Source organism: Pestalotiopsis fici, assembly GCF_000516985.1.
Source record: "Pestalotiopsis fici W106-1 unplaced genomic scaffold PFICI_Scf_2, whole genome shotgun sequence".
Taxonomy (NCBI): domain Eukaryota; kingdom Fungi; phylum Ascomycota; class Sordariomycetes; order Amphisphaeriales; family Sporocadaceae; genus Pestalotiopsis; species Pestalotiopsis fici.
Window position 1 is genome coordinate 2,530,273 of NW_006917092.1, and position 21,835 is coordinate 2,552,107.

At 49.3% G+C, this 21,835-nt stretch overlaps 11 protein-coding genes across 11 annotated transcripts; 4 read left to right on the plus strand and 7 right to left on the minus strand.

The window, feature by feature from the left end:
- Positions 1–1,023: 1,023 nt before the first annotated feature.
- Positions 1,024–2,976, plus strand: PFICI_02963 (uncharacterized protein; the record flags this gene model as incomplete). Its single annotated transcript, XM_007831544.1, has 4 exons — positions 1,024–1,149; positions 1,305–1,766; positions 1,840–2,217; positions 2,281–2,976. The coding sequence occupies 4 exons, from the start codon at positions 1,024–1,026 to the stop codon at positions 2,974–2,976; spliced, it is 1,662 nt and encodes a 553-aa protein (XP_007829735.1).
- Positions 2,977–3,302: 326 nt separating this feature from the next.
- On the minus strand, positions 3,303–3,911 carry PFICI_02964 (uncharacterized protein; the record flags this gene model as incomplete). Its single annotated transcript, XM_007831545.1, has 1 exon — positions 3,303–3,911. One exon carries the CDS (start codon positions 3,909–3,911, stop codon positions 3,303–3,305), a length of 609 nt encoding a protein of 202 aa, XP_007829736.1.
- An 822-nt stretch (positions 3,912–4,733) lies between these two features.
- Positions 4,734–6,287, minus strand: PFICI_02965 (uncharacterized protein; the record flags this gene model as incomplete). The annotated part of the gene is made up of 1 exon (XM_007831546.1): positions 4,734–6,287. The coding sequence occupies one exon, from the start codon at positions 6,285–6,287 to the stop codon at positions 4,734–4,736; it is 1,554 nt and encodes a 517-aa protein (XP_007829737.1).
- Positions 6,288–6,670: 383 nt separating this feature from the next.
- PFICI_02966 (uncharacterized protein) lies at positions 6,671–7,400 on the minus strand (the record flags this gene model as incomplete). Its single annotated transcript, XM_007831547.1, has 5 exons — positions 6,671–6,758; positions 6,822–6,881; positions 6,934–7,075; positions 7,134–7,265; positions 7,322–7,400. The coding sequence occupies 5 exons, from the start codon at positions 7,398–7,400 to the stop codon at positions 6,671–6,673; spliced, it is 501 nt and encodes a 166-aa protein (XP_007829738.1).
- A 991-nt stretch (positions 7,401–8,391) lies between these two features.
- Positions 8,392–9,414, minus strand: PFICI_02967 (uncharacterized protein; the record flags this gene model as incomplete). The annotated part of the gene is made up of 2 exons (XM_007831548.1): positions 8,392–9,256; positions 9,332–9,414. The coding sequence occupies 2 exons, from the start codon at positions 9,412–9,414 to the stop codon at positions 8,392–8,394; spliced, it is 948 nt and encodes a 315-aa protein (XP_007829739.1).
- Positions 9,415–10,763: 1,349 nt separating this feature from the next.
- Positions 10,764–11,798, plus strand: PFICI_02968 (uncharacterized protein; the record flags this gene model as incomplete). The annotated part of the gene is made up of 1 exon (XM_007831549.1): positions 10,764–11,798. The coding sequence occupies one exon, from the start codon at positions 10,764–10,766 to the stop codon at positions 11,796–11,798; it is 1,035 nt and encodes a 344-aa protein (XP_007829740.1).
- A 181-nt stretch (positions 11,799–11,979) lies between these two features.
- Positions 11,980–13,509, minus strand: PFICI_02969 (uncharacterized protein; the record flags this gene model as incomplete). The annotated part of the gene is made up of 1 exon (XM_007831550.1): positions 11,980–13,509. The coding sequence occupies one exon, from the start codon at positions 13,507–13,509 to the stop codon at positions 11,980–11,982; it is 1,530 nt and encodes a 509-aa protein (XP_007829741.1).
- Positions 13,510–14,659: 1,150 nt separating this feature from the next.
- PFICI_02970 (uncharacterized protein) lies at positions 14,660–16,195 on the minus strand (the record flags this gene model as incomplete). The annotated part of the gene is made up of 1 exon (XM_007831551.1): positions 14,660–16,195. One exon carries the CDS (start codon positions 16,193–16,195, stop codon positions 14,660–14,662), a length of 1,536 nt encoding a protein of 511 aa, XP_007829742.1.
- Positions 16,196–16,612: 417 nt separating this feature from the next.
- PFICI_02971 (uncharacterized protein) lies at positions 16,613–17,143 on the minus strand (the record flags this gene model as incomplete). Its single annotated transcript, XM_007831552.1, has 1 exon — positions 16,613–17,143. The coding sequence occupies one exon, from the start codon at positions 17,141–17,143 to the stop codon at positions 16,613–16,615; it is 531 nt and encodes a 176-aa protein (XP_007829743.1).
- A 1,115-nt stretch (positions 17,144–18,258) lies between these two features.
- On the plus strand, positions 18,259–19,977 carry PFICI_02972 (uncharacterized protein; the record flags this gene model as incomplete). Its single annotated transcript, XM_007831553.1, has 1 exon — positions 18,259–19,977. The coding sequence occupies one exon, from the start codon at positions 18,259–18,261 to the stop codon at positions 19,975–19,977; it is 1,719 nt and encodes a 572-aa protein (XP_007829744.1).
- Positions 19,978–20,887: 910 nt separating this feature from the next.
- On the plus strand, positions 20,888–21,420 carry PFICI_02973 (uncharacterized protein; the record flags this gene model as incomplete). Its single annotated transcript, XM_007831554.1, has 2 exons — positions 20,888–21,069; positions 21,144–21,420. 2 exons carry the CDS (start codon positions 20,888–20,890, stop codon positions 21,418–21,420), a joined length of 459 nt encoding a protein of 152 aa, XP_007829745.1.
- Between the last annotated feature and the right edge of the window lie 415 nt (positions 21,421–21,835).

The window sequence follows — 21,835 nt, forward strand, 5'->3', positions numbered from 1 at the left end:
TACAGTTTGTTGGGATTGATGGTGAATCGTTGGCCACGTACCATGTGTCAACTTGCTTAGACCGACATGGACACCAGATGTTGAGAATCTTGGGTTTTCCTGTGCAGTCCCCAAATGACCGACTCGGTAGAAATGCAGTCATCGGCTTTATTCCCCTCGTACAATGAAAAGTGATGTTATCCTTGGGCGAAGCTGTCATTTGCCTAATGTATGTATGCATGCATACAGCCTTGCATATACATTCATGCAAGTGGCCGCCCCAAGGGTACATATGTCACCTTACCCAACACAGTCGGGGTGGAACTACTCGACCTCCCCCAAAAGCACTCGGTAACCCCAAAAGGCTGAGGACGCCCGGGGTCTTGGCCATCATATCATAAGGCAGCTCTTCTTCTCTCTTTTCTCAAACATTGCAAAGCAATCTAGTAAAGCACTGCATGTGCAACATCTGGGAAGGGATCATTGTTATGCTACCGTATTTCCTCTCATCACCGCCATGAGAAGAAGCATTATCGCGGGGGCTCGGGCGGCAGACCCGCGAATCGATGCCATTCACAACCCTGTACCGTTCGATTGTGGCATTTGCGGCTGGCCAATTACGACCCCAGGCATGCGAATTAGAGCAGGTAAGTTGGCAAAAAATATATATACAGTGCTGGCAGCCTTGTATATATGTTCTCACATTTGTTTTCATAGTCCACGGCATTACGAATAGTCCAGAGCTGTGCCAAGTTACACACCAGGCAATAGCCAAGAAAGACAGATCGACCAGAATAGACTGCCTCGAAAACATTCTAGTAAGCAACTCCTGGTGTCAATTCTCTCCTTTTCTAGGTTGTCTCATGAGCAAGTATTGCCCAAATTGGTGCTCCAAGAGAGCGGGCTCAGACAAATTACTTGAAAGAGCTGTTTCAGACTCACTTATCTACTCTAACGGGCAATTGCTAACACATGTTGTTGTAGTGCTGGAAAAAAAGATGCCGGAATTGCCCCCGCATCAGCGAGGATGATGGTTCGAGAAATATGGTTGCAGTCCATGCCGACTGCTATACCTTGTTCGAGGCCGAGTGCCAGACAGAGGACAGGCTCAAACGCTTGTGGGTGGCGATCCGAGCTCGGAAACCCTGGGCCAATGCGTTGAGTCTACAGGTTAGTACTCTAGCTTATTTCTATCCCTATCATCATGTCTCAAGGGTGGGATTTGAAGATAGTCCATCTCCATTCGAACGCGGGCCATATATTCACTCTTGATTCGGTCAGATCTGAACCTGAGGAGAACGATTTCTGACTCTGGGTTTTCATAGATCGCGCCACCTAAAGCTGATTCGAAGGTCGTGTCCCAAGTGTACCACTGGGCAACAGCCTGTGGAATTCCAGGGCTGAAGTTGCTGCCACCCGAGATCATCCGCATGATAGCCGACTTCTCAGAGGGGGCAGCCTTCTTCCGTTGCATTGCTGCTGTACGACTTGGCAGGGAGTTGAAAGCGGCACCACAGACACTGCCCTTATCAATGGCGGTACCTCTCAGGAACGTTTTGTCGTGGACTCGCGGAGAAATGCCAAAAATATCACCATCCAGGTCATCATCATCATCATCATCGACGAACGAGTTGTCATTCACTCGCTTGACCTACGACCGCCGTGGCATTCGCCGCATCGAAAATTCATCAGAAAGAGAAACAGGTCAAAGGAGAAGACGAACAGGTACGGAAGCATACACCGTAGTGAAACTCATTCCAGGCGAAGAAGTCCTGGCAGCGTTCGAGGTTCGTGTTTCCCCTCTGCTCCCATCTTGAAAGTCCTTTTTGCATTGCATAAGAAACTGACGATGATATATAGTATGGTATCTTGCGCCTCAAATATTCCAGCCATGTCTACAATTTCTACATTTGGGACATACCAGATCATCCCGATATCAACTGCCTCGCGCGCCCCCTCGGCCAAGAAGCACGGCTACGAACCATCGATCTGCAAAAGATCACGGGTCTCACCTTTTTCTACAACCAAGTTGGCCGCTTATACTGGATTCATGGGCATACAACGACCGAAGTGACTGCTAAGAACGCATTTGACAAAGTCCACAAAGTGGTTAAATCATCTTTGTGTTGGACCTATGTTCCTATAGCCAAGGGTGATAGAATCACTGCGATTGGGTTGCGTCTCCGCTCCCGAGGCTCTACTGCCACTGATTTCTCAACATCACAGCCTGCATTTGTGGTAAGTCAATCATTCCATACAACATATACCAGCGTGCTCCCTCTCCTGACGATATTCAAATAGTTTCGTACACAATTGGCTGGCGATTTTGCAATTGGGCCCCAGCATGATCACTACGTAGACCACGTCGCGAGTGACTTGTCGCCGAGCTTACTGATCTACAAATCAATGCCATCCTTGGAAGTCAGCGACGTCGGAGCGCACCCCCCTTCTGAGCCCGGCGGTAGCTCCTCTGTTCAGTTTCGTCCCTTATGGGCGGATAAACCCGCGTGGGACAATCCTGGATCCCAATACTTCTCTGCGGCCCCCCTTGGTGGCGTCACTAGAATGCAGATTTTTCAAGTCGAGGAATGTTATTTTTGGGACTCTCTAATCTTCTCAGGTATCTTGTTCGACTACGAGAACGGCGCTCAGCGGGCGGTGGGAGAATGCCTGGTTGGCGTGGCACCGAGCACAATTTATATGAACCCCAAAAGAATTTGCGTTCACAAGGCTCAGGATGGTGAGGCAATTGTGAACGATACCGAGGCTTCATTCAACTGTTGTGAGATAGAGGCAGGATCTGAGCTAGAGCACGATCATGGTGAGGAGCATGGGTGGTTTTGTTATACTTTGGAGGGTTACATGTCATGGTGGCACTGGGCGGATGGACACTCTAACTTTAGTATTGCTGGTGCAACGGCGATACCTAGGAGTCATACTGTGTTTGTTGAGGGGATTGAAGCGAGCGGTATCGACCCGTCAGGGAATGATGATTAACGGATGGTTGTCCGGCTCGGACTCGGGCGAGGCTATTGGATACAGGGGAAGGGCCTCTATTTACTATATTGTCGGAATCGGAAACTCCGTCTCTTTTTTATTATCATGTCCAAGTCATCGTTATATTGCAGCTTTCATGCTAACACTTAAAAGAGCCAAAGTTCACAATCACACTTGATATAGTCTTTCATCCTTCCCTCATTCTAGTTCCCCCTATCAAGCCTCCCAACCAGGCTTGCATCATCTAGCAGACTACCAAACATTGCAGCATCCATGAGAGAGTTGACTTGGCAGGCATGTTGGCAAGCATGAGCAATGAGCCATTGTTACGACCACAGCTCAGCCAGGAGCTGGCGTGTATGAGCGTCCTCTCTACTAGCCTTTGCAATCAGTTCCTTCACCCCCGAACAAGTGTCAAGCCCGTCGCATGCATTCACAAGGGGTCTGCTGAAACCGGTCGTGTGATACTGCTCGTCAAAGACCTCTTCAAAATCGGCCTCCCACTGACCAATTCTCTCCTCGGGATTACGAACCTTGGCGTACCCGAGAACAATTCTTCTCAGGTAGTGGTGGCGGTCATTCAGAATCTCCCAAGTGTAGAGCAAAGAATTCAGTTTGATCGTGGGCTCCATCCAGCGCTCCGTGAGACAACGCGCCAGCACGGCCGCGTAGGCATCATAGACGCTGCGCAGCGCTGCTTCGGTCACGATGCCCGTGTCCGTCGCGTCGGCTGTGTTGAGAAATGAGTTCATGACTTCGCTGTTGTGGAGGTCCGAGCCCACGTCCACGACGTCGGTGCCGGGGCTGCTCGCCACCAGGTCGTCGTAGACCGCGGCTGGGTCGTAGCCCCTGCCGATGGCTTCTGCTGCCTGCCCGGCGAGACTGGCCTCGCAGAAGCAGATGAGATGGGCGGCTTTGCGGTTCAATTTGGCCATCTTGAGACCTAGCTTGCCTACATAGTCTTGTTCCAAGTGAGCTTTGCCGCGTTGCGTTTTGTTATAGTTGTTATTTTCCGTGCCCCTTTCAGTTTTTTTCAGGATTCTCAATCATTGTAATCACTACATGATATGATGACTGAGCTCTTTGCGTATATCACGGCGCGTAGTTGATTCTAGAATAACTTTCTCACCGCCACAGAGCGACTCCCGGTAGACACTCTCGATTGGTGTCCAAGGAAAGAAACAGCTTACGGAGCTAGAAAGACGCTATACGGGAAGATGAGATTTACTCTAGGGCACCTCCGGTAAGAAGTTGAAGATAACGTAATATGAGTTTACACCTTGTGGTGGTTAGAAGGTATTTATGTTCATATCACAGGCCATGATTATATTCACTAGATATCTAACACATGCTTGTCGGAATCCATTCGGTCTGATGTACGCGTTGCAATTGGCGCTCATATTGGCATCGGTCCCAGTGACGGCTTTATCCCAGTCGAAAGACTCGCAGTGCCCGTAATCGGTATTCTGGCCCGCCAAGCGGCACAACGTCTACCTGCTACGATGGCATGCTGTGATGGACCATGACTACTATTGATTGCTGGAGGCAGACTACAATATCGCAATTGAGCAGTTTCAGACCGGAAACCATATCATTGATGATGCGTTTAATAATCTCTGTCTAGGAGGAGCGTATTGTGTCAGTGGACCTAGCACTTGAGACGCCATATCGCTGTAGTACTAGAGCTATTGCAACTGGTATGATTTCTCATTGGACTCGAATATTCAGCTGCAACAAGTCAAGAACATATCCGGTACTTACCCACGTTTCCAGAATGGCATATGTATTCTACTCCAGTCTGATTCTGAGGCCTTGCCACTTTCTAGTAGATTTTGAGCAGAAAACCCCCAGGAGTTTGACGTTGTCCAAGCTGCTTCGCCAGCGGGGAGGTCTTTCAGCCAGTCAATCAGACGGCCGTTCGTATGTCGTACAGATGCTAGATAGTGTAGCGGTGTATTCCCGTAGATATCCTGACTTTGCAACTCCTCACTGGGAAGCATGCTAAAAAGGTAGCGTATGACCTCCTCCTGCTCCTCGAAATCATGAGGAGGCGCCAAACTAAATTGGGGAGGACGGTTGGAGGATCTTCCTCTACCGCCTCTCGCTCGTCTGCCAGACGAAACAGGGGCTGTGCTTTGTAGTTGCAATGGACGCCAGGCTGTCTCTAGCGTCCTGAAATCATGAATAGACGTGTAGCATTGTAGAGAATGCATGTTTAAAAAGGTATCGTCAAGTGGGAGACTCGCAAGATGCAAAAGGCCGTGTCCAAGAGCTGTTTTTGGAATGCTCCGTAGTACAATGGCCTCTGATCCTTCATATTTACTCAGCATATGCTTGACCATACCCAGATCAAGTGTCGCTATCGCAAAATGAACAAGATGGCATTGATATACCGGCGTTGCGAGCGACATATCTGCCAGGGGAGCCATAGTATCAAACCCATCTCTCCAATTCGTCGCAATGGCATACGAGATGGCGTTCATGGGCCGGGTAATGAGGCTGCTGGGAAAGTGGTCGGGTTTGTGACCACGTTTTAGTAGAAATTGTAAAAATTCGTGATCCTTGTTCCTGACGACAATCCATAATGGTGACTCGACTGCCCACGATGAAGGAACCCCGGCAACTTGATTTCCCAAAGTGCCATTATTCTTCCACGCAGATTCATCGGCGCCATGCTCGATGAGATGCAAGTAGAGCAAGTTATCTCGTACGGCTGTAGCTGCAGAGAGACTCGACGACGGGTTGTTTGTTGGATAATCCGTGAGAGGGAAATCGACCTCGGACCAAAATCGAGATCTGCCTATTCTTCGCAGCTTTAATTCGGCTTCTGTTAGATCGGCTGTCTGATCGCTGGCCAAGGCAGAGGTGTCGTCGGATCGCTTGACATGGTCGAGCACTTCTGCTCTTAGTGGGAGATGGCAGCCTCCTGTCACAGTCAAGTCGCTGGGGCGTCCTCGAATGAATCTTGAGCTCGCCTGTAGAAAACACCAGTCCGGAAATCCATTCGGGTTCGCGCCGTGACCCAGCAATATCTTTGCATTCTCAGCACGCAGGGCAAAGATTGCATTGACGAGTGCACTTTGCCAAGGACTATTCAGAGGCCCAACTATATAATTGGTTGCAGGAAATCCGGACTTTAGCAAGCCGCGCAGGATGCGAGTGTCGGAAAGACTCGCTGCTTGCAGCACGGGACCAGGTATCTCGACGTCGTTCCCTTCGTGTGTACGCTCAAGAGTGCCCAAGATGTCCGGCGGGGGCACATACTCTGCAGCTGAGTCCGATGGCGGGATAAACTGATGGTATGGCATCATTTCCGAGCCGCAAGTATTATGTCCTGTCCTATGTGATATTTGTGAATTTCGTCGGGTGGTGAACAGATATCGACCCATGAGATGAAGCTGTGGATTAGGTAGAAGAGTGAGTGCGCGCGTGCGACCATAAGAGAGGAGCTAACACAACTGCGGGGCTCCATTTCATCTGGACTACTTCTGAGAGCCCAAGGTACGGAACTAGACGATTTGATGAGGCATATAGCTGCTTTTATTTCAAGGTAAATAGTGTAGGGAACTAGCAATCCTGTATTCTTCTCGACCCTGTATCACAAGGACTTTCCATACAAATTCCCTACCAAGAACTTCATCTTTGCTGCCGGGTGCGGGTACAGGGGCATTTAGTGAAGCATGGCGGTTTCCGGTCAAGATTGGGTCACGGTGACCGTCCACTGCTGGTGCGGATTGCCAGAGCTCAAGTCGCCTGCAAGAGACCAGCCGTTGATCCCAGTTCTATTGGAGAAAAAGTCAGATGGTTTTTCATCATATCAGTCAAATTGTTGCTTGAAGTCTTACCCATTCGCCACGCCTCCAAGGTAGAGGTCGACATATGTGCCGGCGCCAATGTTCTCGATCCTAGTTGGTTTGTGAGTATACGGCGCCGAGTCCTGGAAATGAGAAACCTCACAAGACGACATTCCCATTCTGAGGATCACCAGTGACAAATCTCCAGCGTTGATGGGGGTTGCCGGACCCGGCGGTATTGCTCCCCTGCCACCCATAGATTGGCGTCCCGTCAGCCGTACCACCGAGGTAAAGGTCCATGTAAGCTATTCAGTCTTGTAAGAAAACATCAGGAACATGATTAATGTTTTTTGAAAGGCCTACTTCCAGAATACTGATTCTTGATCATGTAAACGGGCCAGGGGCCAGTCTTGCCGACCTGCTGAAGTTGCCATTTCTGGTTACTTCCACCATGACACTTCCACCCAGAAATGGCTACGCCGTTGCCAGAATTGCCTGTAATCTTTCAGTAAATAAACACATTGTCTAAGAATTCCACATGATAGTCATACCGCCAGCGAGGTCAATACAAGTACGCGAGCCAAGATTGGTGAAGGTGACAATGGCACCGTTTGCGATTGGTGAGGACATGTTGAAAGATGCAGTGATCGTTTTGTGATTGCCAAATTGGAGAAGATCTTAATGGTGGAATGAATGTTGCCGAAAAGATGATTACATCCTGGCGAAGACGAGGTCTTTTATCTCCCAGGAAAAGGGACTGGCTCGCCCCAATAGTCCTACATTTGTAAGTGCTTCTCAAGAAAAGAAAGTCAATTCATGTCCTAATTAGTAATAGGTGAGACCGACAGGAACTTTGGCAACAACTAGTTCTGAGAGGCGTGGAAAGACCGATGAAAACAAGACAACACATATAAATGCTAACTGGATCATTAAAGTACATTTACATGAATGAAGCCAGCTGAGCGCAGAAAGACTATACTGTCATGAACGAACAAAATAGGGCTGAGCCTGCACGTGAAACATTTTAACGGAATGTACAAGACATGGGCATTGAGTATAAGTCCTAATTGGCTCCTTTGAACGGAACGCAGGAACGAGGCCAGCTGAAGAGGACGGGAAGTTTCAAAAACGGGCACAATAGCTTGAATCAAAAATTAATATTGACCACAGTCGGTGTAGAAAGAATGGAGACCAATCGTAGATTCTGACACGGCTCAATTTTGAGTATGTAGTCTACCACAGGCTCATATACGAGACACCATATCGTTGGCTCTAGGGCCAGGAGCAAAGTGACTTTTGGCGAGGCCGCCGATGTCTACAGTAATTCCTATGTGTCATTTCATTCAGCAGTGATAGCTTGAATTGCTGTTCATTGGGCGTGATACGATGCTTTGTGGACTGTAAAGTCAGAGCCAGCCAAGGTAACAATTGCAGCATTCAGCATTGCATCGGCTTCAAGGTTGATGGCCAAAATTCTTCAGCACAAATTTGAATGGTATTCGCAATCACAATGGTTATAGCATCAAAAGACTGTGTTGGTGCAATATACAGACGTTTACAAGAGAACGAGGTCACTGGAAAGCACTCTCAAGCCAGTTGTTTGCATATTAGTCTTATAAAACTATATTTGGGCCCGCCCATGCTTGATAATGGCGTCCTGAGTACATTCCATCAGAATCTCACCATTAGCAGCATTCCAGAAACGTTGGTAATTTGTCACTCGACCACCTTTGACCCACGATATGCCGCTCTCACACACCATCCATTCGTCAATTCTCGCCGTGGGGGAATGCAAGGTAATCTGGCTGTTTAATGTAGTACTCATGGCCAACGCTCGAGCGTCCTCGTGCACCGATTCCCAATTGGCCATCAGTGAGAGTTCCAAGAGCGAAATGTCTGACAAGAAGGCCATGGCGGCCAAGTGAGAGATTCCAGAATGCGTCGACCGCGGCTCAGCACGAACAAAGGCATAAGTGTGGATCTGTGCAGAGTTGGATTTGCATACCGACTTTTCCAACGGGAGAAGTCGCCAGTCAAAGGGATCATCAGCGCTCACGCCAAATTTCGACAGGACTTGAAGACTTTCGTCGCTCAACTGAAAGAGCTGCGGAAAGTCCTGTTTTGGAATACTGTGGGGGTGGAGCCCACCGAGGTCCGGCAGGGGCTCAGCATACTTTAGAGCGTTATGCTCATTGTTGGCCGGCGTCACCAAGCCGTGCGTTTGGAAAGAGATAATGGCCACGTAAAGGCAAGGGCCGCCGCCGCCTTGGGTTGCTCGCACGACACGCGTGGCAGATGTACGGCCATCAGAGGTGCGCTCAACATGGTAGTGGACATGGCTGCTGGCTTGGACAGGGCGGAGGAAGGATGACTGCGACGAAACAACATGTAGAAGTGGTTGGACCGTTGCCGCGGCTGCAGAGATGGCTTGACTGAGAATGGAGCCACCAAAGGCGGCTTCTCCGACAGGTTGCTGAATCAAAGGTCTACCTCCGTGTTATGAGTGACGGTTACAGATGGATATCAAGGGGACTAATATGATAAACGAAATGGGCACCCACCCTTGGTTGGTATAAATGTCACGTCCCAATTCAGGCGCCGGGGTCACAGAAGTGAGTACACCCAGGAGGGATCGTGCAGCCATGAATATGTTAGCCGATGTTTCGCTGGGTGGAAATTGCGTCGCGTCGCTGGTGTTGTTTAATAGAGGTATGCAGGCAAGATGGACCGAAATGATTATAGCATGCATGGGAAGTAGTTGGTTATTTTAGCTTGCAATGTTGGCAAAAGGCACAGCAGTCAAGAGCCTCAGGTTAGTGCTGTGGCCTGTCTGTGCTTAGCAGGATTCGGATCCCGGGCCTCTGCCCCGCGTGTGCAGTGCTACACTAATGTTAGTGGCTAGCTACCATATATACCAATAATTTAGAGAGACACGAGAACTATCCAAGCAATAAGAATACTGAACTCGGCAGCCAAAGACATATAAAATACAGGCAGGTTTGGTTCACGCATGAAATCCAAGAGGATTCGTAATGATCCGGATATAAGAGGTAAGGTAAGTATCATACATTTGGCGACTAGGTAGGTGAGCAGGAACGTATTCATAATACAAGCGTCCGACCTCCTGCTCAATCCCCGTTACTTCGTAGGTACAAAACAGCAGCATCCCTCAACTTCCGCACAGAAAGTCGTTTAGTGGACCATTATGAATTATAGCCTTTGGCCGGACATGCTGGATTGATGGTGTGCCACGCTGCAGATGTCAATGGTTGGCTCCAAAAACAAGAAAATATGCCACTGGAATAAGCCTTTCATTTGGGTCGCTTGGCCAGATCCATTGCTACGTTATCTTGCATCGGCTATGGACATCTCGAGGGCATTGCGCATGATATTTCTTCAATGGAGTTGGAGGCGCTGTACAAGATTGTGTACTGGTTATTTAGGTAGTCTACCTTGATACATACCGAGGTAACAATACTAGAAATGTCTAGTAGTGAATCCAGGTCCTAGCCGGAAATGGCGTCATTGTATAACATTATAGCGGAATGAACAGGGAGGCTTTTTTTGTGGAGCCGGTATACGGGCTATGAACAGAGACAGACCGACAGGCCAGATGATCTGAATAATCATGCAGTGACATAATGAGACAATACGACCGGAAGAGAAGAGAGCGAATAAAAACAATCGATACCCCGGAAACACGTGCTGCCCCAAGCATATATGTCCGCATAATTGTCATTACCATGATTGGTAAGTGGGGAGTAAAGAACCAAGAATAGAACCCCGCACCGAGGTTGAGCTTCTTTCTTTTCTTCCCCGTGGCAAGACTGGAGAATACTTGTGCCTAGATTACTAATGCGATCAAGACATTTGTAATTGAGTATAATTGACTAATATAAATCGAAACCCGAATCAAACGGCATTGCACAGTGACTATTTGGGCATACTCACTTGTCATCATAACACTTCTTTCACGCACATCGATCAGTCGCCATGGCCTCCAACAAGGCATTTGTCTTCAAGAAAATCCCCAAGGGCTGGCCTGTTGCGGGCGAACACATTACCACCGAGCAGGCAGCCTATGATGCCAATGTAGCCACGCCAGCTGATGGCATCGTGGTGCAGTCACTCTACTCGAGCTTTGACCCGTATATGCGCGGTCGAATGCGCGATCCAGCAATAAAGACGTACAATAATCCCTATCCCATCAATGGGGTCATTGATAGTCGGAGCATTGCCAAGGTGTTGCGTTCAAACAACGCACAATTCCCCGAGGGGGAGATTGTCATTGGACGTCTCCCAATTCAAGAATACGTTGCTGTTGAAGGCGAGCCGCTCAAGACCCTAAAGAAGTTGAAAAACCCGCTGGGCATCGAGGACATACGCGTGTTCTTAGGCGCACTGGGCATGCCCGGCTTGACTGCCTACTCATCGCTGTACGAAATTGGCAAGCCAAAGAAGGGTGAAACCATTTTCGTGTCGGCAGCCAGCGGCGCGGTGGGTGCCATTGTCGGGCAACTTGCCAAACATGAAGGTCTACGGGTGATTGGGTCTGTAGGATCTCAAGAGAAGCTCGATTTTATCACCAAGGAGCTGGGCTTTGACGGCGGATTCAACTACAAGACCGAGAAGCCTGCCGAGGCGTTGGCGCGCCTTGCGCCAGATGGCATTGACATTTACTATGAAAATGTCGGCGGTGATCATCTTGCCGCCAGCCTTGACGCAATGAATATGTTTGGACGCGTCGTTTTTTCCGGTTTTATATCAGAGTATAACTCTGACCCGTACCCGCTCACAAACATCAGCAAGGTTCTCCACAAGCGTTTGACCATGCGTGGCTTCATCGTCAGCGATGCCAACATGGGCCCTCTCTACGATGAGGAGCACCAGGAAAGGGTACAAAAGTTCATCAAGGAAGGTTCATTCAAGGCCATTACTCATGAAACTGTTGGCATTGATAATGCTGCCGAGGGCTTCATTGGCCTCTTGGCGGGCAAGAATTTCGGCAAGGCGGTCCTCAGATTCTAGGCATCATGGCACTAAGATATTATTTCGCAAATAACGATAATGATCAATTGCGTTGTGAAGAGTGGCATGTAAATTGTGCTAGCAAGATTCTCAGGTCAAAGTTACTCCCTTCTTGCATTGCCTCACTCGCAGAACGACCCGATGGCCAAGACGTCTGTCCTAGAGATTGTGATCTTGCCCTTTAGTTCGAGCCCAGTGCACTTGCGATTACAGAGCCCATGCGCACTACGTCGACAGATGGCGGCCCCTTTGCCCAGTCTTCAAGCGTCACTTTATCCTTCTCAAACAACAACATGTGCGTAGATCCACCGAACTCAAAGTGACCAATCTCAGTCCCTCTGCTAATGGGTTTAGGGTCGTCACCTGGCTTCACAATCCAGTCCTTTTCAATGATACAGGTCGATACCTCGACCATGCCGATGCAGACCATGGCAACATGGCCGCACTTTGGGTGCTTGAAGATGAATATGGCACGCGTCGCGACGTGGGGAATGTACGTCTGAGACCCCATACCTTCCCATAGTCCCGGATTTTGGCCCTGGTTGGGCCTCTGGGCAAAGTATGTACCGGGCTCAACCCAAGAGAGGACCAGCTGACCATCAATGGGACAGTGCCAACGGTGGTAGTGTACGGCTGACAAGAAGCCCTGATAGACTGGCCCACCGACAAAGAGACTGGCAATATCGCTCTTGCTGGCAAAGAGGTCAATGAGGGAATATTGGCCATCCTTGATCCAAAAGTTGCATTCTTGATCGGCGCTTTGCACATACGCCCACGGAGTCGTCTCACAGCCAACATTTACAACGTTTGTCCCATTACCGTCGAATGAGCGGACACCAGGAGCGAATGGGCGCGTAAAGAAAGAGTTCCAAGAATCGAAGCCGTAGCCCGGTTGTGTAGGGTCATATTGGATATCGTCCCAAACGCCTGCTTTGAATGCCTCCTTGGAAATCCATGATCCCGGCTTTTCAGGGTTGGTAATGTCTAGCTTGTCAAGGGATTTGGGACTCTTCAGAAAGGCATTCCAAGCATTGAGTACCTTTTGGAATTGGCCGTTGAAGGTTGCGTCGTGGAACAGGGCAACTCCGGCTTGTGTACCCATACCGACTGCCAAGAAACCACTCATTGGGCAGCCAACCTGGACGGTATTGTTGAACGCGGGAGATGTCTGAATAATCGCGTTCATAATGTTAAAGATTTCGTCATAATTGGAAATCCAGAGAGTATCGCCATCTTTCTTGATCTGATCCTTGGTGACTCTGTCCAGCGTCGCAATAAATGTGTTGGCTTGCTCAACCATTGCGCGAACCCACATACGGTACACACTATGAGATGTGACCCATTCCTTGAAATCTGCCACCACTGGGTGTAAATCCTTGAGTTGCTTCGATTCATATAGCTTGGATACTTGCGTTCGAAGCGGTGCAAGGAACTTGACATGCGCATAGACACGATTGGGCACCCAGAAGCCCATTTGTAGAGCCCCGGCGTTCTCGAGTGTCAGCAGACCACGACCCGTGGTTTCGATTGGCGGTTGTGCTGGAGGGGGAGCACCAGCTGCGACTGACTGTGCCAACGTTTGGCCATTATTCGAAGTTGGATCATCGTTCAATGTTGTCGAGAGGCTGGTGTTGGTCCAAGGCAACAAATACTTTGCAATAACAATCTGCACTGTGAATGGATCAGTTAATAACAACTGCAACTTTGACATCAAACCTACTTACTGATGAATTCGGCACCAGAATGAGGTATTTACAATGTCGCTACTGCTCAGTTTCGAGTCGGTGAGCGTGCATGTAATATAACATATCGGTAGGTATACATGGTCCGCGCTGTACGTTTTCAGCTTCGGCAAGTTCCCCATCACCACAGACATTATGGCTCGGCTGTGTAATATAAGTAACGCCATAAGAGAAAGTACTGTACTCAATTCCCCGTCACAAGGAAACACAAGACTAATCGTGCCAGAGACATGAATATTCAGCTTCGGAAGTCCATGTAGTACCAATTACGCCATGAAGGAGATCCCCGAAGTGAGACACGCATATTATTGGAGACCGTGAACGCTTGCAAATCTCCACTGAGAACTGAAATCATGCATAATTCAATGTGCGTGCTATGTACCAATAAAACCAGTGCGCGTTGTACTGATTAGAAACTAACCACCGATGTGGTGTAAAATCGACTATACGATAGCCGTTTTTTCCAATGACTGAGTTCCAAATTCAATATTTAGTTTCAAGATCTTCAAGTCACTTTCTAATGAATCAAGTACCATATATTGAAGTAAACCACTAAGTGCACTGATATTTGATACATTCGTGCCCAGAAGGTGCCAGTGACTACATCGAGCGGGTGGACCTCGGCTGTGTCTCGGCCGTATCTCTGCCTCTCGGCCGCACCTCTTCTGCTCGATCCGAACATGAACCCGAAGGATTCACCCCAGTCCTCAACCAACGAGGTGGTGTGGCTTGACATGCAAGTGTTATAAACCCCCGATAGTCAAGCGATCGTCTTTCACTAGGCTCGGCCCGCGAGGATTGGCAAACGTTTTCCACAAGCATTTAGTTACCTGGCGTAGTTACAGCCTCCACGATCGGCGGATGTGAATATATCTTGGAAGTACGATTTAAGCATATACCTAGGCTTTTCTATCATTTCCTCTAGACTCGGATTATACAATACAGCTCTATCAATCGTGGGGCGTGTTGTAACGGCGGCGCTGCGAATGGGGCATCCGCCAGACTACATCTATGATCCGAGTTTGCAGTCCTCTATAGTTGAACAGCAGATGTACCGTAATCAGGATGCATATTGAGATCCGAATCTCGGATTAAGGTTGATACTTGTTGCTGCTGTGCCTAGTAATGCAGCGTGAAAACCTCGAGTTCAGGCTCAAAGGCGCTGCGTATGGCACCGGCGCTCGGGCTGGCGTACATGTCCCCGGGCGGGTTATCTCCCTGCCCGTAGGCAAAGTCATTGACTTCGGCGTCGAGATCTTGGTACCGGAAGTGTCTGCTCCCATTCGCGTCTGCATGCACCACGAGCCGGGGCCTCTGGGATGGCGCCAGGTTGCGCCAGTCGAGATCCTCACGAAGGCCTCGCATCAGTTCCTGGTACCCACGGTCCCCGCCCTCTTCCATGAACCGCAGATGGCTGAGCTCGATGGTGCAGATGCTTGTGGGGAGAGAGATGAGCACGTCTAGGAGCTCGTCGTGATCCACCAGCACCTTGGTCAGTCTCAAGTGTTGCAGCTTTGGCCAGTGTTCCAGCGGAAGCAGAGAGCGCAGGCGAGGGAAGTCCTGGTCTGGCATGTCGAACTGATCAAAATCAGTTTCAGTCCGGAAGTGGAGGTATTCGAGGTCCGTCGCTTTGGCCAGTGCTTTGTGCAGCCGTCCGTTACGCAGAGTTCCCCAGGCGCCGTCCTCATCCCCGTCAGCAAGCAGTGACAGGTCCAGGGACCGGAACCCCGGGCGGGCGAGCAGGGCCGCGAGGTTCTCATACTCCTCGCACGGCTGCTCAAGGATACGAGAACTCACGCCGGTGCTGACGTTGTGCACGTTGAACAGGAGCTCGTTGACCCGATGGTATGGCTGCTGGGCCAGCTCGCGGAGGATAATGCTAACACCACGCCACTGCTCACGTTCGGCCTTCACTGACCATGGGCGTAGCTCGTAAGGCAGGTCCTCAGGACGGGGCATCGGCCACCCGTGGGGGATGGGGTAGTTGAAACCGTAAGGGAATGAGCGGATCATGGGCGTCTTGTACAGAGGGGCGAAGAGGTAACCATGGGCTGCCGGGGTGACGGTGATTGTGCGGAGCGCTGGGAAGCGTGACAAGCCGTACCTCAAGGCAGCGATGTCGGATCCGTCCGCCAGGACCTGCTGCTGCTGGCGAAGCAGATCTTGATAGATTGCCCACGATTCGTGCACAGGTAGCTGCGCCTCCAGCTGCTGCATCCTAGCTCTCCAGGCAGGGCGCTCCTCGACACCCTTGCGACTACGCTCGTCACCCAGGTTCTTACGACAGGCAAGCGAGAACCATCGTGGGGCAGAGTGTCCGTTCTCCTCGTCTGAGGGGTAGCCTTGGTCCTGCTGCATCTCCTCCCCTTCCTCCTGCCCTAGTCCGGCTACCAGCTGTGCATCATCCCAGACTATCTCGGTGATACCGTGCCGATAGACCTCGTGCTCTGCTATCGAGCGGAAAGTCTGGACATTGAGCGGATTGGCAGAGAGGAAGACTCTCCCGATGCGCAGAGGAAAGTTGTCACGCAACACCCGGCACACCAGGCGAAGATTCTTGATATCGCAATTTTCCAGGAGAGCGGCTACAAGGCGACAGATCTCGGAGGGAATACACGTGAGGTTTCCATCATCAGATTGATTGTTGTTTGACATGCTGAGCTGTCGTCGGAGTGCTCATCCGCTCCTCGGGTACCCTGATGGATCTGCACTTTTTCGACGGCAAGCTCGAGGGGAAGAAGAAAGCTGGGGCATTCGAATGACAAGTATTTAAAGTTCGGATGGTCCAAACAGACTAGACTTAAGTATGTAGGATGTGACCGGGATTAATCGACTATGCGGTCCTCGAGCGGGCCGGCCAAATCTCGGGCGCCGAGGTCAGCTCCGTTCGTGCATTGGCCGTATTTATTAAGTCCTATAGACGCGCGTCATTTTGGCCCTGTTCTTCCATTTCTCGGTTTGCCTCCTAGTTCGAGTGGCCGAGGAACTTGCAGCTTCTTCCTTTCCCGTTCGTATATAGAGGTCTCACGACATAACAGACATACACTGCGCTGCGCAAGCGAGAATCGGACCTTAGCGCAAGCGACCCATTTCCTCGTTGATAAGTATTATACTTATAGCACCATATTCGTAGCCCTCATCATCGCCCTCTGGATTTGAACTGACAAGAAGGTATCGACCATCAGGCACGTCATTGGGCCATTGCAGCACTCCAGGTTCCTTACGAGCGGTCGTTGACACCCGCGAGCCTATCCATTTCGTACAGATTTTGCGAAACGATAGACTAGTCGTATCGCGGATGCGAGACCAGAAGCCTTTTGTTGGGTGACTTCGGGTTTTGATGAGTTTTTCAAGAAAGGGTCGTAGCGTGGGGAGGATGTATGTATCATGTGAGAATACATGGTGGTTTCTGACAACAAATTCATGACTCTGAGGGTCCTTCTGATCTATGAGAGCGTCGAATCGACTCCAAGAATCTTCGTTATTGATTCGTATATCTGGCTCGGCTTTCTGTGGGATGATGATCCTCGATGCGTCTGCATCAACCTCAATGTCTTCGGGTTCGGCCGACGAAGTTTCGCTGGCGACGAAAGAAGCATCCATGCTGTCGATAATTCTGTATTCGATGGGTATGGGGAGTGTATTCTTTGTCGCACGTCATGTGTTGCACTTTTAGTAGTGTATGACTTTTCTGGGAACCCGCTGGCAGAAACCGGTAGAGTGAAAGTCAAGATAACTCTCCAGAACGGGGAACAATGAGTCTTGCCCATATATATACATGGACTTAGCTTGACCATCGGATGACGTTTGGCGGCAGGGCATATTGTGCAAAACCCTGACTGACCAGACGGGTATGTAAGGTTTCCTACATGGATGGAAAATTACTCATCGCGAAGTTAGAGTCCATCCTCGCAATGCAGCACCTTGCTGTCAAACTATAAGTATGTGCAGTACAGGGTCATTTCGATCAGGGCTATGGTTTGTATTTAAGTTGCAGAAGGGTGAAACCCGGAAGTAGTTCCAGCTGTGTTAGCCATGCTAAAAGACCACGTTAATAGATTTTATTCCTTCCTTCTTTATCATTGACCATATTACCTCAACCAGAAGCATGTTGCCATCTCTCCGTGAAACACTACATGAGAGATGCAATCTGTATGACATCTCGGTCAGCTGCTGGCAGCTGCAGGTTGATATTGGCAATGTCTAACCATCGTTTACACATAGTTCAGCGATTATAAGAGCCTGCAAGTAATTATAAATCTCCGCACTGCTGTATGGGTCTGAAAACTAGGGATTTGGTACAACCCCTGCCTGATCTCTCAGCACAAAAGACGAAAGGGGATAAATCTGGAATAGAGGATAATCTTATCGCTGAGAACCCCACCAACTATGGAAAGTTGACTTTGACTAAAGTAATAGGTACAACTCTCGTTTTAACGGATAAAAGCACCAGACCCCGGGACCTCCGGCTTAACGGCTATTTCCGGTCGGCTGTGGGAGGCAATTAGGTTTTATGCATTTTATTTAACTAAACCCATTGAGCCAGATCCGTTTATTTGTACTGAATACACTAAGTCCCCATCAATTTCCCACACCAACAGCTGACGGGGTAATCTTACTGGAGTCTGCGGGGGCTTATATGGACAAAATCCCGCTTTGTCGATGCCACCTTCATTTCGAGTCATCTGGTTCGTACCACCTCTGGTCAAGTCATAATAATGAGGCTTCTTCAGCTTGGAGAAGGAGATGAACTGTTGCTGACAAGAGATCTGATAAACCATACTCTGCCTTACGCCATCCTCTCGCACACTTGGGGACAAGGAGATGACGACGAAGTTCTCTTCCACGATATCATAAATAAGACGGGCAAACACAAACCTGGCTACCAGAAGATCCTATTCTGCGGGCGCCAGGCCAGACGCGATGGCCTCGACTATTTCTGGGTAGACACTTGCTGTATCGATAAGACCAGCTCGGCCGAGCTATCAGAAGCAATCAACTCGATGTACCGGTGGTATCAAAATGCTCAACGCTGCTACGTGTACCTGTCCGACGTCTTACCTAGCAGCGGTCCTAGTGAGAAAGACCTTTCACATTGGAAGCCCAGTTTCCACCAAAGCAGATGGTTTAATCGTGGATGGACGTTGCAAGAGCTAATTGCGCCACGACACGTGAGTTTCTTCTCATCAGATGGCGGTTGGCTTGGCGACAAGCAGTCGCTTGAGCAGGAGATCCATAAAATCACCAGTATTCCTGTTCCAGCTCTGCAAGGAGTTTCGCTTTCCACTTTTGACACAGAAGAGCGAATATCATGGTCTGTCCATCGAACCACAACACGCGCAGAGGACAAGGCGTATTCTCTACTCGGCATCCTAGGTATCCATATGCCACTCATTTACGGCGAAGGAGAGGAATCGTTTGACCGACTTCGAGCGGCACTTTCGTCTCAGACCTTTGGAAAATCCCAAGCTACTCAGACCACAGGACTGGATTCTCAAGCGGATTTGAGAAAGCTCCTACTTGAAGACCAGTCAATATACAGCCACTTCTCTCAACGTTTCTTATTAGAAAATTTTGATATTGCAGGGCCTTATCAGCGCCGAGCTTTATCCACTGGCACGCAATTCCATCCCGAGGACAATGGAATCTGGACATTTTCGAAAGCTGACCTAGTTTTCATCAAAACCAAAAATACCACGAATGGCAAGGTCGAAGTCCACAGGTCGACCTTTGATTCGCGCTTCCAGGACAAAATCTCGATTGAATCTTGTTTCAACATTGAGGATAATGGCACTTGGTTGATGCAAGACTACACTGGAGATGGGACACCGGACCTGGTCTATATCAAGACGAAGAACACGCCTGATGGAAACGTTGAAATCCATGCTGCTAGTGGAGATACTGGCTACAAGCAGCTTCATCACAGGAGGACAAATATGCGAACCGAGGACGATGGCACCTGGACTATGGATAGCAACGGTGATCTAGTCTATATCAAGACCAGGAATACCGGCAGTGGCAAGATCGAGGTTCACGTCTTGAGCAAGGCTTCAAACTATCAGACGTTTTCCGTGCACCAGGCAACAACATTTAATATTGAGAACGACGGGGTTTGGTGCATACAGCGCTCTCCGTGGCTGTCAAACGGCTCGGAGCAAGCTACAGGAAGTGCTCCATCTAGGTACAATGATTTGTACTACGTCAAGACTAATAACACCGGCACTGGTACAGTGGAGGTTCACATGGCTACAGGTTGTTCAGATTGGAGTCAACATGTGATACATGTTGGAAGCAATTTCCTCCTAGAGGATGACGGATTTTGGTTGATGGCATATATTACGCAGCAGGGTGCTGATCAGCAGCACCCTGATCTGGTCTACATCAAGACACGCAACACGGGGTCTGGTTCCGTTGAAGTACATGTCAACAGGTACTAGAGGGTGTGCACAAAGAGAATTAGATATACAGAGAGTGTCGGTATTTACTGTAGTTTGAAATTTCGGTACCGGCACAATCAACACAGTTTCCATCAAAGGTTGAATCGGGCACATTCGTCGAGAACAGCCAGCCTGTATCGTACAATTATCTTTCGAGTATCTCACATGGAACAGGGCTACGTATCAAATTGATCTGCCGCATGCTTGGGGGGCAGGTGCCTAATGAGAGCTTACCGCTATGATCGGCCAGCAAAGATCACCAACTCAGCGGACTTCAGTCATCTTGTCGTTTGTGCCTGAGGAGCTATCTTCCCATTGTTGACTGGCCTACCGCCCACGCAACTGCCCAGCTTACCACAATCGATAGAACGATCTGAAACTCCATTCATAGCGCCAACATAGCATTGTTGACTCCTCATTGGTGTTGCTTCAATACCTCCAATCTGAAACGCGAGATGAAATGCTTCTGGTAAAGTTTGTGACTATTACTTATTTATACCTACATACCACAACTTCTGTTACTTACCAGACGCCTCTGATCAGCTCCTGACAACACAATAGTCTTCATCACTTGATTCCTTCAAAGTGTTCAACATTTTGGCCCCCGTCCTCGCACATCCTCGCACAGCTTCCATTCTAAGCAGCGACGTCATCAAGGTGAGTCTCCAAACCCCCTCCGGAAAATAGAAAAAATTTCCATTCCTCCTACGAACAGGCCTTTGGCCAAACACTCAAGAACGATCGGTGACTGCCAACATCGCCGCACTTGCTCCGCGATTGCTGTCCAGGCAAACAAGTCCTCTCTTGCCAGTTTCAAAAAGCCCAGTAGATAAAAGATTGCTCATTCAGTTCTTTCTGTTGCAGGACCCTCCCTTCACATTCTCATCCAAATACCATTGCGATTGTCACAATGTCCGAGGCAACAACCCCAGATCCTAAGGCCAACTCTCCTTGGAGCCCAGAGGATGTGTCCACACTCCTCTTCACCATTATGACGCAGAGCAATGATGATCTGCTCATCAAGGGCTGGAACGACATTGGCCAAAAGCTTCAGGCCATTTGGGGTGACAAGTACAGCCTGGCCGCAGCCAAGTGAGTTTTCCGACACCTTGCCCCTCTTTCCGCACCTCTTGGTAAAGACCAAAGGCCTGACCAAACAAATCCAGATTTCGTTTCCAGAAGATGCGCCTTGCCTACCTGGAGAAGACCAAGAACAATGACGTTACCTCGTCCGATAATGCTGTCGATCCTGCCAAGGCTACCACCAAGGCCGTTACTCCTCGCAAGCGCACCGCAAAGTCCAAGGGAGCAGATACCGAACAGGGCAACCAGGACGAGGCTGGCGAGACCCCCAAGAAGAAGCGTGGTCGCAAGCCCAAGACAGCCCTACCCCAGGAGACCCCCGAGCAATGTGATGCCGATGTTGCTATGGATGAAGCTTGAGGATTCAAATGGATGGTTAAAGGCTGATGTGATGATTTTGTGTTTTCGGATCGTGGTTTATGGCAGTCGTCAAGTACTGTGCTTTCACTTGAATGCGAGTGCAGAAGCCGATCAATGTTAGCAGGATGGAATGCATTTGGTTTGGAGCAGTGCCAAGTAGTCGGCTAAAGGTACTCATGTAAGGAGCAATGTACGAAAATCACCAAACAGTACACCAGAAAAGCCCCTGAAATGTCATTATCCCGGTATTAATGACTAGAGAAGTTAAAGGAACCCAGTCCATATTGTAGTTTAACACTATTGACATATGTTGCGTTGAGACTCTAGTACAGGCGACTGGCATCTTGGCCATTACCATCCACTGGCATACGGATAATTCTTGAACGATGTGAAATTGTTCAAAACGATGAAGTAG